Here is a 13,910-nt window from a genome sequence, read left to right as displayed (position 1 = left end):
ATTATCCATTTCATCTAGATTTTCCAGTTTTGTTGAATATAGGCTTTTGAAATAAGACCTGATGATTTTTTTTTAATTTCCTCATCTTTTGTTGTTATTTTTCCTGTTTCATTTCTGCTTTTGTTAATTTGGATATTGTCTCTGTACCCTTTATTTAGTTTGGCAAAGGGTTTAACTATCTTGGTGATTGTTTTTCAAGGAACCAGCTCTTAGTTTTGTTTACTCTTTGTACAGTTCTCTTTGTTTTTAATGGTTGATTTCAGCTCTGAGTTTGACTATTTTCTGCCATTTACTCCTCTTGGGTATGTTTGCTTCTTTTTGTTCTAGAGTTTCAGATGTGCTGTTAAGCTGCTAGTGTGGGATCTCTCCAATATCTTTATGAAGGTACTCAGTGCTATGAATTTTCCTCTTACCACTGCTTTCATTGTGTCCCAAAAGTTTGGGTATGCTATGTCCTCATTTTCATTAAATTCTGCAAAGTTTTTAATTTCTTCCATTAGCAAGTTATCATTGAGTAGGAGTTATTCAGTTTCCATGAGGATATAGGTTTTCTGTTATTTTTGTTGTGAGTGAAGTCTAGCCTTAGTGCATGGTGATCTGATAGAATGCATGGGATTATTTCAATCTCCTTGTATCTGTTAAGGCTTGTTTTGTGTCTAATTATATGGTTAATTTTGGAGAAGGTACCATGAGGTTCTGAGAAGAAGGTATATTCTTTTGTTTTAGGGTGAAATGTTCTGTAGATATCTGTTAAATCCATTGACTCATAATTTGTTAGCTTCACTGTGTTTCTGTTTAGTTTCTGTTTCTATGATATCTCCATTGGTAAGAGTGGGACACTGAAGTCTCCCGCTATTATTGTGTGATGATCAATGTGTGTTTGAAGTTTAGTAACACTTCTTTTACAAATGTGGGTGACCTTTCATTTGCAGCAGTACAGATGTTCAGACTTGAAATTCCTCTTGGTGGATATTTCCTTTGATGGGTCTGAGGTGTCCTTCCTCATTTCTTTTGATATGTTTTGATGCAATGTCTATTTTATTGGATATTAGAATTTCTACTCCAGTTTGTATCTTAGGACCATTTGCTTGGAAATATTTTTCCAGTCTTTTAGTCTAAGGTAGTGTCCATTTTTGACACTGATGTGTATTCCCTGTTTGCAACAAAATTCTAGGTCCTGTTTACATACCCAGGTTGTTAGCTTATGTCTTTTTATTGGGGAATTGATTCCATTGATGTTGACAGATATTAACAATCAATGATGGTTGGTTCCTGTTATTTTTGTTGTTAGTGGTGGTATTATGTTTGTGTGGTTCTCTTCTTTTGGGTTGTTGTGAAATGATGAATTTCTTGTTTTTTCTTGGGTAGTGTTTCCCTCCTTGTGTTGGAGTTTTCATTCTATTATCCTCTGTAGGGCTGGATTATTGGACAGATATTGTTTAAATTTGTTTTGGTCATGGTGTAGGATAATGTCACAGGTGAGGCAGATACAAGATAGAAGGAGGCCTGTCATTGGACGAGAAGGAAGGATGGGTGGGAGAAAAGTTTGAAAGAAGAGGAGGATACTGAAATGGAAAGGAGGAAGAGACAGGAGGAGGAGTAGACAGGACAATATGGCGGGTGACGTTAAGATTACATGCTGTATCTTTACAGGTTGTTACAAACATTTTTAAGGGATGGATGTATACATGGCTTTGTACGTTTAGGTGGGCAATTATATCTTACAATTGGGTCAAAAGTTATTGTGTTGTGTGTTCTTTTATGTGTAGATTTATTATTTTTTATATTTTTACAACAACATCATGGAATATCTTGGTTTCTCCATTTATGTTGACTGATAGATTTGCTGTGTATAGAAACCTGGGCTGGCACTTGTGTTTTCTTCTATGTTTTTGTTGAAGATGTTTCCTGGCATTTTGCATTGGGAATCTCTTCTCTCTTCTATTCTTATTATTCTTACTTTGGTCTTTTCATTGTGTCCTGAATTTCTTGGATGTTTTATCTTAGGATCTTTTTACACTTTGTATTTTCTTTGACTGTTGTGTAAATATCTTCTATGGTATTGTCCTCACCACATTCTCTCTTCTATCTCTTGTATGCTGCTTGTGATGCTTACATTTGTAACTTCTGATCTCTTTATGTTTTCCATCTCCAGGGTTGACTCGCTTTGTGATTTCTTTATTGTTTCTATTTCCATTTTTAGATTCTGAGCTATGTTTTTCAATTCCTTCACAAATTTGGTTGTTTCTTCCTGTATTTCTTTAAGGGATGTTTGTCTTTCTTCTTCTACCTATTTACTATGTTCTACTATATTTTCTAAGGGAGTTATTTATATTCTCCTTAAGGTCCTCTATCATCTTCATGACATGGGATTTTAGGTCAGAATATTACTTTTCAGATGTGTTAGAATATCTAAGGCTTGCTGTTGCGGGAGAAGAGGGTTCTGATGGTGTCTAATGGCATTGGTTTCTGTTGTTTATGCTTTTGCTCTTGCCTCTCTCCATCTGCTTTTCTCAGGTATTAACTGATTTTGATGTCTCTGACTGGATCCTCTTCCTCCTGTGAGCCTGTTTATGATAGATGTCCTTGGATCAGGGTGTCTTTGCAATCATGGTTATGATGGACCTCCTGGGAGTTGATCTGTCTCTGGATGTGGGTGTTGGGGAGTTAGGGACTGGGACAGCTGATCTGCTCCTGGGCACAGTTGTGGACCTCTGGATTGGAAGATTGATGTTTCTCTAGCAGGGTGGATAGGTCCCACCTCTACTGGGCCCTGTGGGTGTCCCAGTTAGGCCAGGTATTGGGACTGGGAGTGTTTCATCTGTGAGCCTGGTCATGATGGACCTCCTGAGAGTCAAGCTGTCTCTGAGTGTGGGAGAGTGTCTGGAGAGATGGCTTTGACCTGTGCCAAGTGGGTTGGCTGGAAGTAAGCTCCTTCTGGTTTTTATATAGCCAGTTTTGTCACTAACTTCCAGAAGTGACTTAAGCAATGTTATAGAATTTTAACTCCAAAGGGGTGAAGATTTATCAAATGCATTTGTCTTGCAGCACAGAATCTGTGAGATTTTTTTAGGGAACACTGGACACAAAATGTAAGGCCAAGTTAGCTTGATGGGCTCTATACATTCTCATTTCAGATTTCTTTCCGTTCCTGAAGAGCCTCTCCTGCAACCCGATTTACATGCTGTTCACACTTATAAGTGTGCTCCAGGTCAATGCATTTAACATTTACTTTAGCTTCCTGCCTAAGTACCTTGAAAACCAATATGGAAAATCCACTGCAGAGGTCATCTCCCTCATGGGTACATACTTTCATTATTTCCTTCATAGCACTTCCTCCTCCCATGATAGCTTGGTCAACCCTATAACCAAGGGCATGGTAAACAGTAAAATAGTGTTACTAGGAAATTACAATGAAATGCAATCTCTTAGGATATTTTTGTAAAATTCTTCTTTCCAGGCTCCAGGGAAATCAAGAAAGTGGCCACTCCCCCCATCTCCCTCCCCCCAAAAAACCAAACCCATTTTGATTTCTCTCCAATCAAATTGGAAAATCATCATAGTTATTGCAATCTTGGGAGAAGCTCATATCATTCAATTTTCAGACACAAATATATTAATTCAAAGACAAATACAGAGTTAAGTCACTGAGAATCTGTACCTTACTTCCACATTTTACATCTGGGCTATGATTCTTGCTCTGCACATTCCTTCCAATTCAGTCCCTTGAAAAGATTAGACTCAGTACAACTTTCAAAGCCACCTGAAACTAAACCAATTTCCCAATAAACAGAGTGGAAAGAAATACGTGAAATATTTAATATCATAAGTGAAGCTCATAAGGTGCTTATAACTTGCTGCAAATGATTAAATAAATGTTAACTGTCTTTTAAAATTGATGTTATGGGGCATTTGAGAACACCTTTGTATGTGACATTTGAGCGAGTGGGGATTAGAACTGCTGTATACTAGAATTGAACTAAATGTTTTCTTAAGTAAAATGTATTAGAAAAATTATAACCTTTATTTTTCTGCTGTCTTTATAAATACGATTTCCTTGCATTTATAGGTGTTTATACCTTACCTGCAATATGCATTGGATATTTAATTGCTGGCTTCATAATGAAGAAATTCAAGATCACTGTCAAGACAGCTGCATGCCTCGCATTCTGCCTATCCTTGTCTGAATATAGTTTTGGTTTCTGTAACTTCCTAATTACCTGTGATAATGTCCCAGTTGCTGGTTTGACTAACTCTTATGAAAGGTATGTTGTTTTCGTAATGTTGTTTCCATAACCTTTTCACAATTTCTAGTTAATTTTCTTCCAGTATTCCATATGACCAGATCACTTTATTATGAATTAATGACAGTGATCCATGGCTAGGTTATATTTTTTCCCATCCATCAATCCTATACCACCCAACACTATGTGTAAACTTATTAAAAAAGGACTGCGGAATGCGTATGAGTCACTTTTTGATTCCATGTACTGTAATGGTTGTCATGGTAATATCTTAGTCAGCTTTATATTGCAATAAAAGAAAGTAACCTGGAGCTTTTAGCTTAAATTATCCAGGTATTTTATACTCCCATAGTGAGAGAGCTTTAAAAGTTGACTATACAAGCCAACAAGCCTTCACAGGTTCTTACAGTAGGCTTAAATCTATAATAATGAATCTAATACGTGGTAAGTCAATTAATTCATCTATTTTATATGCCACTGGTATAGTTATACCTCATATAGTCTGTGGTCTTAGATTTTGTATTTTAAGGGATTTCTGGTCAGATTCTGTATTAGTATAGGGAATTTGTAACTCAGTTTAGGGCTTAGTTACATAATTAATCAATGGGTTTAAATCAAATCAAGCATATACTCATAGCTTTTTTTTTCCCTCAAAAGTCTGAGGAGATAACTCAGTAAGAAAGTGTTTGCTGAGCAGACAGGAGGTTTTGAATTCAGATGTCCAGAATCCATGGAAAGTGTAATATTGTTGGGTATCTGTAACTCCATTCTTAATACTGGGAATTGACCAGCATAGTCAGGAAACCCTGAAAGTTAATGGGCCTGCTATTCGGGCCTTGCAGCAGTAAAAAACAGGACTGTGTCTCAAACAAGGTAGAAAACTATTACTAATGTCTACATGCGTGCTGTTGTGCACATGTGTGCATGTGTGCACAAACACACACACATATACACACATGACAGATAGAGAGACAGAGACAGAGAGAAAGAGAGACATAAAGAGACATCGACATAGACACAGAGAGACATTAAAAGTAATATTCTTTCAAAATTCTTAAGAGTTATAAGATTTAAATAATTTCGGACATAAAATTCTAAGAAATTATATATGTCATCTGATTTGAATCATGTGACCACTGGAACAGATAATTGTGAAAAAGCATAGTATAGAGATGACATCTTGATATGTGTATGATTTCTTTTTTTCTGTTCTGAGAGAGATCCAATGCTTCTCTCTCTCTCTCTCTCTCTCTCTCTCTCTCTCTCTCTCTCTCTCTCTCTCTGTGTGTGTGTGTGTGTGTGTGTGTGTGTGTGTGTGTGTGTGTGTGTGTGTGTGTTCACATGCTGAGATGAGAAGAAGAAAATAAAATGCTTGTGTGGGCTTTCAGCATCTGTAACACTATTTCAAATTATTTCAGAGATCAGAAACCTCTATACTTGGAAAATAATGTTCTTGCTGACTGCAACACAAGGTGCAGCTGCTTGACGAAAACATGGGATCCAGTGTGTGGAGACAATGGCCTAGCATACATGTCAGCCTGCCTCGCAGGCTGCGAGAAGTCTGTTGGAACTGGAACCAACATGGTAAACATCATTTCAGTGTGTGGGATGATAGTTTGTGTACTGCATTAACATGGGCTGTGTGACCTATGCCTACATTTGCTAAAAAGAAAAAAGTAGTCCTTTCTTAAAATAGATTAGTATGTTTAATATATTAATAATAGATTAATATTTTTAAAAACAACACAATTTACTCAGTGTATGCATACTTGACTTTACAACTCCTAGATGTTATATGTAAAACCTTGCAGAGTCTGAGCATTGTTTTGTAATTGCAAAGCAGTAGAGAGCGTTAGTCAAATGAGTTAGAACGCTGTGGTCGGGTGGAGCGATAGCTCAGCTGTAAAGGGCACTCGCTGCTCTTTCAGAGGATGTGCTTAGTTCCCGGCACCCACACAAGGCAGCTCCAGACCATCTGACTCTCCTCTGCCTTCCTCAGGCACCTATACACATAGTTACAGAAGCATACACATAAGTCAGCATTAAAATTAAAACATTAAATTACTCTGAATAGAATCTGTTCTTTGTGGTCATAGGGTTTCATGTAGTTGAAGTGGACAGAAGCTTGGTTTTTCATATCACAAGCTTCTTTCTATTATTTATTTATCTATTTGCTTATTTGTTTAATTATTTTGTGTGTTTATGTATGTATGTATATTGTATTGTATGTATGCATACATGTATATATGTAGTGTGTATGTATGTAGTGTATATGTATGTATGTAGTGTATATGTGTGTATCTATATATGTATGTAGTGTGTGTATGTATGCATGTATGTGTGTATGTATGTAGTTTGTGTGTGTGTGTGTGTGTGTGTGTGTGTGTGTGTGCAGGTACCTGTGCACATGGAGGCCAGAAGGCAACCTTAGTTGTGGACTCTCAGGACCATGCTCTTTGTGCTTCTGACAGGTTTTTACTGGTCCGGAATTTACTAGTTCGTTTAGGCTGCCTAGCAAGTGATCCTCAGGGTGTTGCCTGTTCACCCCGCTTTCAGATCCAGTGTTGCAAGCACATCCTCTTGCATGCATTTCCCCTACATGTGCTGGGATGAGAATTCAGGTCTTCATGCTTGTACAAGTCATCATTGACTGTCTAATTCCCCAGCCCCTCATCATGACAGCTTAGCATCCTCTACCGTTACACAGTTTTGTGCCTCGGACTTATGATACCGAGTCTTAATTGGTAATCAAAGTGAAATAAAATTTGATCCTTAATCAGACCTGGAAACAATAAGTATTTGGAAAATATGTGAAATATAAATTCACACTCTTAATCAGACCTGGGAAAATAATTTACTTATTTAAATTTTTGGATACTTATAACATTATAAAAAAATAAAAAATATATTTAAGTAAACTCTTTTCTTGGGGAGATGACTTTATTAGTAAGCAAAAATATATTCCATTAACATTCTGAAATACATTTTGTTTTAGCAATTAATATCAAAATAAAACATCAAAATAAAGCATCAAAATAAAACAAAGTCAAATTTATTTATTTTTGTGCAATATTTATTATGTGTAGATTATAAAGTTGGCTGAGTTGGGAAAGGGATTTTCTACCAACTCTTTACACCTGAATTATATCCTGGGACCCACATGATACAAAGGAAGAACTAACACCCATAACTTATTTCCTGAATTCTACACATAATCCATGGTATCCATTCCTGTCCACACTTAGATACACGAGTGCACTCACATGCACACACATACACACATACATATACATATACAAGAAGTGCAGAACAGACAAGCAAACAGATATCAAAAGTAAAATAAAGAGTGCATTTAGAATAATTAATATTTTACAATTTATTTGATGAATTTGAAAAAATGGTACCATTAAAATGTATCTCTTTATGTTTTATGGTAGAATTCTGAGATGCCAAAGAAAAAAGAGAGATGAAAATAAAGAGGACAGGTAGCATCCGTTTTATTTATTTAGTGATTTTTATTCAATGGTGTTTGTGCCCAAACTCAGGTCCTCCTTTAGATTATGTGAGTGCTCTTCCTCTGAGTCATGTCATTGACCTAACGCTCTCCAGTTTGATCCAACTGTCTGTGCAGACAATACTGAAATTTTAAGCCTAATATTGTTGTTCTTTTTTGACAGGTGTTTCACGATTGCAGCTGCATTCAGTCACCAGGAAACTCGTCTGCAGTCCTGGGTCTGTGTAACAAAGGCCCCGAGTGCACCAACAAGCTGAAGTACCTTTTAATACTCTCAGGATTTCTCAGTATCCTCTACTCATTCGCAGCCATACCTGGATACATGGTTTTTCTGAGGTAATAAGTAACTTCATTTAGTTTTCCCTCTTCCTTTCTTAGTAGTGTGTGTGTGTGTGTGTGTGTGTGTGTGTGTGTGTGTGTGTGTGCATGTGCACATGCGTTCATGTGCTATATGGGCTCCCGTGTGCCTCTAAGAATACAGGATGTCAGAAAACCGTGTTGGGGAACCTGCTCTCTTCATCTCCTATGTGAGTCAGGGCTTCAGTATTTCTGCTTCTGTGCTGCCTGCGTACTTCAGCCTATACCTGGCTCTCAAGTTCGCAAGAAATTCTGGTTTTGTCCCCTATTTCACTGTGGGAATGAATGCTGGGAGTATAGTTGGATGCCTTCCTTTTCCTTCTTTCTCTCTCTTTTCTTTCTCTCTTGGACCCTGGAGGCCTGCCTCCTCCTCGCCCAGTGATTGTCTTCTTGTCATCTTTATTATTCAATTAATTAGGGGAGAATTCTGCAACAAAGCAGGGCAGATAGGACAAGATGTTCAGGTGCTTTACGGTAGGTGCTGCCATGTTGACAGGCGTTTCCTCCACAGGAATTAGAGGCAATTTCACAAGTCAGCCCTTTGTACCCAGGAGGACATTAGCAAAGGAAACCCCTTTCTCTTGGGGTAGTCATACAAGTGGCAATTCTACACAAATAGACTGGAGAAGCAAGGTTTTTTTAGGTAGACCTTCACAGTCTTTATCCAAATTATTGGATATAAGTGAGCAATCATTGTTGTCCTGTGGAAAACCCGTGTGGGCAGGATTGCTTTGGCAAGAATTTAGGAGACACCTGATGTTTTGTTTTTTGTTTGTTTGTTTTGCAAAATGAATCCAGACAACTCAAGTCATTGCAGAAATAGGTATATCCTTTCCCTCTGAGGTCAGTCAAGATAGCCCAGTTAGGGTAACAGGCTTTCAACAGAGTCACGGTAAGTCCCTGCTACAATTGTTGGGGGACCTGCATGGAGACCAAGTTGGACATCTACTACATATGGGGTTGTGCCTAGGTTTAGCCTTTTTATGCCCTTTGTTTGGTGGTTCCGTCAATGGGAGCTCCCCAAGGGTCCAGGTTAGTTGATTCTGTAGGTCTTCTTGTAGAGTCCCTCTCCCCTCCCAGTCCTTCAACCCTTCCTCCAACTCACAACCCTGCCTTTGCATGGGTGAGCTTCAGGTGTGGAAAACTGCGGCAGCCATGCTATCAGCCTCTGTAGCCCTACTCACACTTCAGGGGCCGTGCCTCCTGTCTGAGTGGGATGCCACAGCAGCTTGTGGCCTGGGAAAACCTTACCCACCCTGCCTACCACCTGGGACTTTTTTTGCCTAGTGCCCGAATTTAGTGTCCTAAGCTTGGATTTCTAATTACCACATTAGACGCCAAATAAAATATTGCTGGACTTTCTGGACCTGCCTGCAATTAAATAATGGCACCGAACCTTTTTTTTTTTTTTTTTTTTTTTTTTGCATAGCTTAGGTCTTTAGCTGCAGAAACTACCCAACCGGTTCATCTAACTTAATCTTATTATCCTAGGCCATGGCCATGCATGTGGGTAGTTCTCTACCTCATTCTCAGTTCCGATACTTGGCACAATCTCCAGATCCCACCAACAAATCACCACTTCTCTGATTCTTCTCCCAAAGACTGTCTCTCAGCCCAGAGGGCCCACCTCCCCTTTCCTGCTTAGCTATTGGCAGATAGCTATTTACTACAGCCAATCAGAGAGTGCCCTAGGCAGGTGAGGAAGGATGGAGATACACCTTCACACTGTGTACCTCAACACTTACCTATTCATATTCAATTGCATGACGCTGTATGGGAGATGTGGTATATGCCTTGTTTCCGTCCATACATTCACAGAATATAAAGGTACCAAGTACTGCTAGTTGCTAAGATTTATTCTTGCAAATGACGGATATTCGGCTGTGACAACTGTAACCTCATTACCTGCCAGGCAGATTCAACTGATGTGGTTAAGTGGGGCCTCGTTTCTCCCTCACCGCTCCAGGTGCCTTAGTTCCAAAGCTGCATGTTCAGTTGATGAAAAATTTTCCTTAAAGAGAATGGTTACAGATGAAGGGCAAATGTCCAGCTGAACCCTCCCATTTGAGCCTCCATGCATGTGCTCACGCGATGCTCTCATGTTTACTGCGCACTTATTCCCATTTCCATCCTTTACTCACGTTTCTAATTATCTTAGTTCCTGAGAGTTGGCTGTTCCACAAGGTGTAAGGAAAACACATGTGTGTAGTGTATGATTATTTGGAACATTTTGTGTGTACCTGAGTTTGTATATGCACGTTTGTGTGTGTGTGTGTGTGTGTGTGTGTGTGTGTGTGTGTGTGTGTGTGTGTGCGCGCGTGCGCTATGGCATGCATGTTGAAATACAAGGACAGCTCATAGTAAGTAGTTCTGTTTCCACCATATGGGTTCTAGGTATTGAAATCAGTTTCAACCTTGGTGGCTGGCGACTTTGCCAACTGAGCCATCTCATAGACCCCACTGTATGATTTCTTGGTATAATGAGGTTAAGGTCTATTCAAGATATTTTTCTTGTGTTTCTTTTCTCTTTCTTGCTGCATTTGAAGATTGCAATGTAAATGATGGGTAATTCAGTATTACTGTCAGCACACTATCATTATTCTTCTAGCCTGTTGTGTTTTCTTTAAGTCTTCTAATCACTTCTAAAATGAAATCCCAACAGTTGCTTATATTATGGTTTTCTTACACAATGGAGTATTCTGTGAGAATACATCACATTTTTAAAAGGATTCCTGTATTTCTAAAAATATCTCTAGTTATTGTCCTGACTTGCTTGTAGGCTTTTTGTATGTAATTATCAAAATCTCTATGGTTGCTAATTCCACATAACCCAGTAGTTTTCTTAATGTCATGGTTTACACAATGGATTCTTTCCCTGTTTATCTGTGGAACTGCATTTATAATATCCCAAAGTTTTATATGACATGTAATAGCTTTTTTTAACCATCATGACAAAATGCTTGTAAACAACTTGAGGGAAGATTTAATTGGTTTGTGGTTTCAAAGGTGTAGGTCCTTTATAGTGGGTATGGCATAGTGGTTACCAAGGAAACCAGAAAACTATTCATCTAGATTAGCAGACAATCTCTAACTGTTAAAGGGCTCAGTCGTTCTTTAGATGTGTGGAGGTCAGGGGACAGCTTTCAGAAGTCTTTACTCCCCTCTTCCATGGGGACTTGACAGAGTTAACTACGTATCATTCTGACTTCAGGGTGAAAAGTTTAACCATCAGGACCATAAACTACCACTGTCATTGGAAGGATGCTGTGGCAGATATGGATTGGCAGGATAAACTTTTATACATGTGTGTGTGTCTGTTTCAGGTGTATCAAGTCTGAAGAGAAGTCACTTGGGATTGGAATACATGCATTTTGCATAAGAGTATTTGGTATGAAGACTTTCCCAACATATCAGATTAATTGCTTAGTAAACAAATTATTTATCTCTGTAATAAGAAGACAGCAAATAACTAGTCACCCCAAAACAGAACTCTTACCATCAATGGAATAAGGGTTTATTCTGGAAGTGACCATAACATGGGAACACAAATTCACATCGTTTAAACATCATGTTACAATATGAGGACAGTTCCATGATATTTATACTTAGAGAATGAAAGAATCCATGAACAAGGTTCTACCCCAATATATTTGTGGAAATGTAGGGTAGGATGGTTACAGCAAAGCAAATAGTTTTGTGCTGTAGGCTCAGATGCTATCTGATGGCATTCTTAGTGTTTGACTGGGTCGAAGTCGAAGCTAGCGAGCTCTTAAGTCAAGATATCACTGAAGGCTTCATGGGATAGTCATATGGATTTAAGGTCAGACACAGGGATGGGGCAATGACTAATCAATACAAAGGTAAATATAACTTGTTTCTGGATCAGCAATATCCCCAAATCAGGAAGTTTCATGCCCTTGTAGTATCATTAACATGGGTGTGCTCTGCCCACTTTACCTGAACTTCAGTTTACAAGGCTTTGTGTTTGGAACTGACTACTTATAATTAGTCTGAGAATGAAGCAGCTGCAGAGATGAAGAGTGCTTCCCCTTGTCTTTAAAGACCTTAGCTAGACTTAGTTATACCTTTCATCTTTTGGAAGGTTTAAGAATAAATGAGAAGGAAACTGTTTTATTTGGGGGTGTACAGAAAACCAATACATTTTTAAAAAATATATGAGAATCAAGATTATGAACTCTAGGAATGGTGTTTTTAGGATCTTTCCTAAGAACATACAGCTCTCACTTGTGATTTAGAAACTTTACATTAACAGATAATTCCAAAGGTCAGCTTAGAGCCTTTGATTCATAATTTGTTATATTGATTTTTAAAAGACAGGGAAGTGGAAGTACTTCCAAATATAATTGTGTATCTCTCCTTTTGCTTTTGTCCTACCAGTGGGATGGTTTTTGTTGTTGTTTTAATTATTGTTGTTGATTTGTTTTTGTTTTTTCTTTCTCTTCATTGTAGCTGGCATTCCAGCACCTATTTACTTTGGAGCTTTGATAGACAGAACCTGTTTACACTGGGGAACTCAGAAATGTGGTGTGCCAGGGGCGTGCAGGATGTATGATATAAATAGCTTCAGGTAAATATAACTTTGAGACTTGCTTTTCTAGCATAAAATTCTTATATAACATTCCCCTTTCATATAAAACATTGTCTTGAGTGATATGATTACATATGGTTTCATTTTCAGAATGCTATATGGTATAACTTCCTTATTTATATATGTTAATATTTCCTCATTATTTCTAAGTGCTTGATACTTACACTCCTGAGTTGCTTTCCTAAAAACCCTTCAAAATATTTTAGAGAGCAAGCAGGTATTGGCATAGTGGCCTTGGAGTAGCAGAGGAGAGCTGCATCTTGAGCTGAACTATCATGGCTGAAGACTAAAGATAAACAAGACAGCGAGACTCAGAGACTTAGCACAAGGGTTCTGTAGGGGAGAACAAAATCTCTCACTTCTTACCACCCTTCTGCAGAAGCCTCCCTTTGGCAGAGGTGGTGATGACAGAGTCCTGTCATATTCGGGTAGCATGGATTCTGGCATTGTAGCTCGAGGAAGGTTCACAGCCCTCTCCTTCTTGCAGTCTGCCTTAATGAGAACCTCGAATCTGTATAGTACCAGTTTAACAAAATGTGTCAGATACTATAGCCAAGGGCTATCTTGAAAAGGGACCTGGTATTTACATTTCACTGTTGGTCACATCTCTGGGAAACCCAGAGTTGGCCTCACTGGACTAACTGGTTAGCAGCCTCATTAAAACAAGTTGGCTTCATAAAGTGATTATGCTACAAGCCTGCTGAGGGGGATGATATGATAACTGGAGCCATTACCCTCAAGAACCGGGAGACCAGGAAGCTTACCTTCTGAGATCAGGGTGCATCCAGTTGCGTGTAGTTTTATGCTGCTGCTTGGACTAAAAGCAGTTACTTACATGGTTCCCACCATTCTCAGTGTTAGGCAAGCAGCTGTCACTGAAGCCCTAGTCAAAAATCTGTGGGTTCCCTGCTGCCCTACCTCCAGGGGTCAGGCCAGGTTTATCTTAAACCAGGCTGTTACCTTGCTTGCCCTCTAACCCAGGGAGAAATCTTGTTTGCTACAGACTACACAGTTGCAAAAACTCCTTGTTCCTTAAACTTTTTCAGCCAAAAGTAATTTTTCCCCTCTCTAGGTATGACCTATGTCTTCTCTGTTTCTGGGTGAGCATTGTACTAGAAAATTCTGGGAGAGAAAAGTACTAGCTATTTGCCTTATCTTATGTGTTTATGACTAGGGGTGGTTGAGA

The 13,910-nt window shown here is 38.6% G+C and overlaps 1 protein-coding gene across 8 annotated transcripts in view; it reads left to right on the top strand.

Moving 5' to 3' along the window:
• LOC116904522 (solute carrier organic anion transporter family member 1A3) overlaps positions 1-13,910 on the top strand; it is a 39,363-nt gene that overhangs the window by 20,590 nt on the left and 4,863 nt on the right. For 5 of the 8 annotated variants that reach the window (XM_032907304.1, XM_032907312.1, XM_032907308.1 and 2 more), the window contains 6 exons: positions 3,138-3,302; positions 4,070-4,265; positions 5,663-5,828; positions 7,922-8,094; positions 11,439-11,503; positions 12,586-12,703. In XM_032907304.1, the coding sequence (XP_032763195.1) occupies positions 3,138-3,302; positions 4,070-4,265; positions 5,663-5,828; positions 7,922-8,094; positions 11,439-11,503; positions 12,586-12,703 (883 nt within the window). The remainder of the gene's footprint in view (positions 1-3,137; positions 3,303-4,069; positions 4,266-5,662; positions 5,829-7,921; positions 8,095-11,438; positions 11,504-12,585; positions 12,704-13,910) is intronic. The other 3 variants (XM_032907311.1, XM_032907306.1, XM_032907309.1) reach the window with 1 other exon arrangement.

The sequence above is a fragment of the Rattus rattus genome, chromosome 6 (genome assembly GCF_011064425.1).
Source record: "Rattus rattus isolate New Zealand chromosome 6, Rrattus_CSIRO_v1, whole genome shotgun sequence".
Taxonomy (NCBI): Eukaryota; Metazoa; Chordata; class Mammalia; order Rodentia; family Muridae; genus Rattus; species Rattus rattus.
Note: the sequence above shows the minus strand (reverse complement) of the source record. Positions and strands in the feature narration are given on the sequence as shown.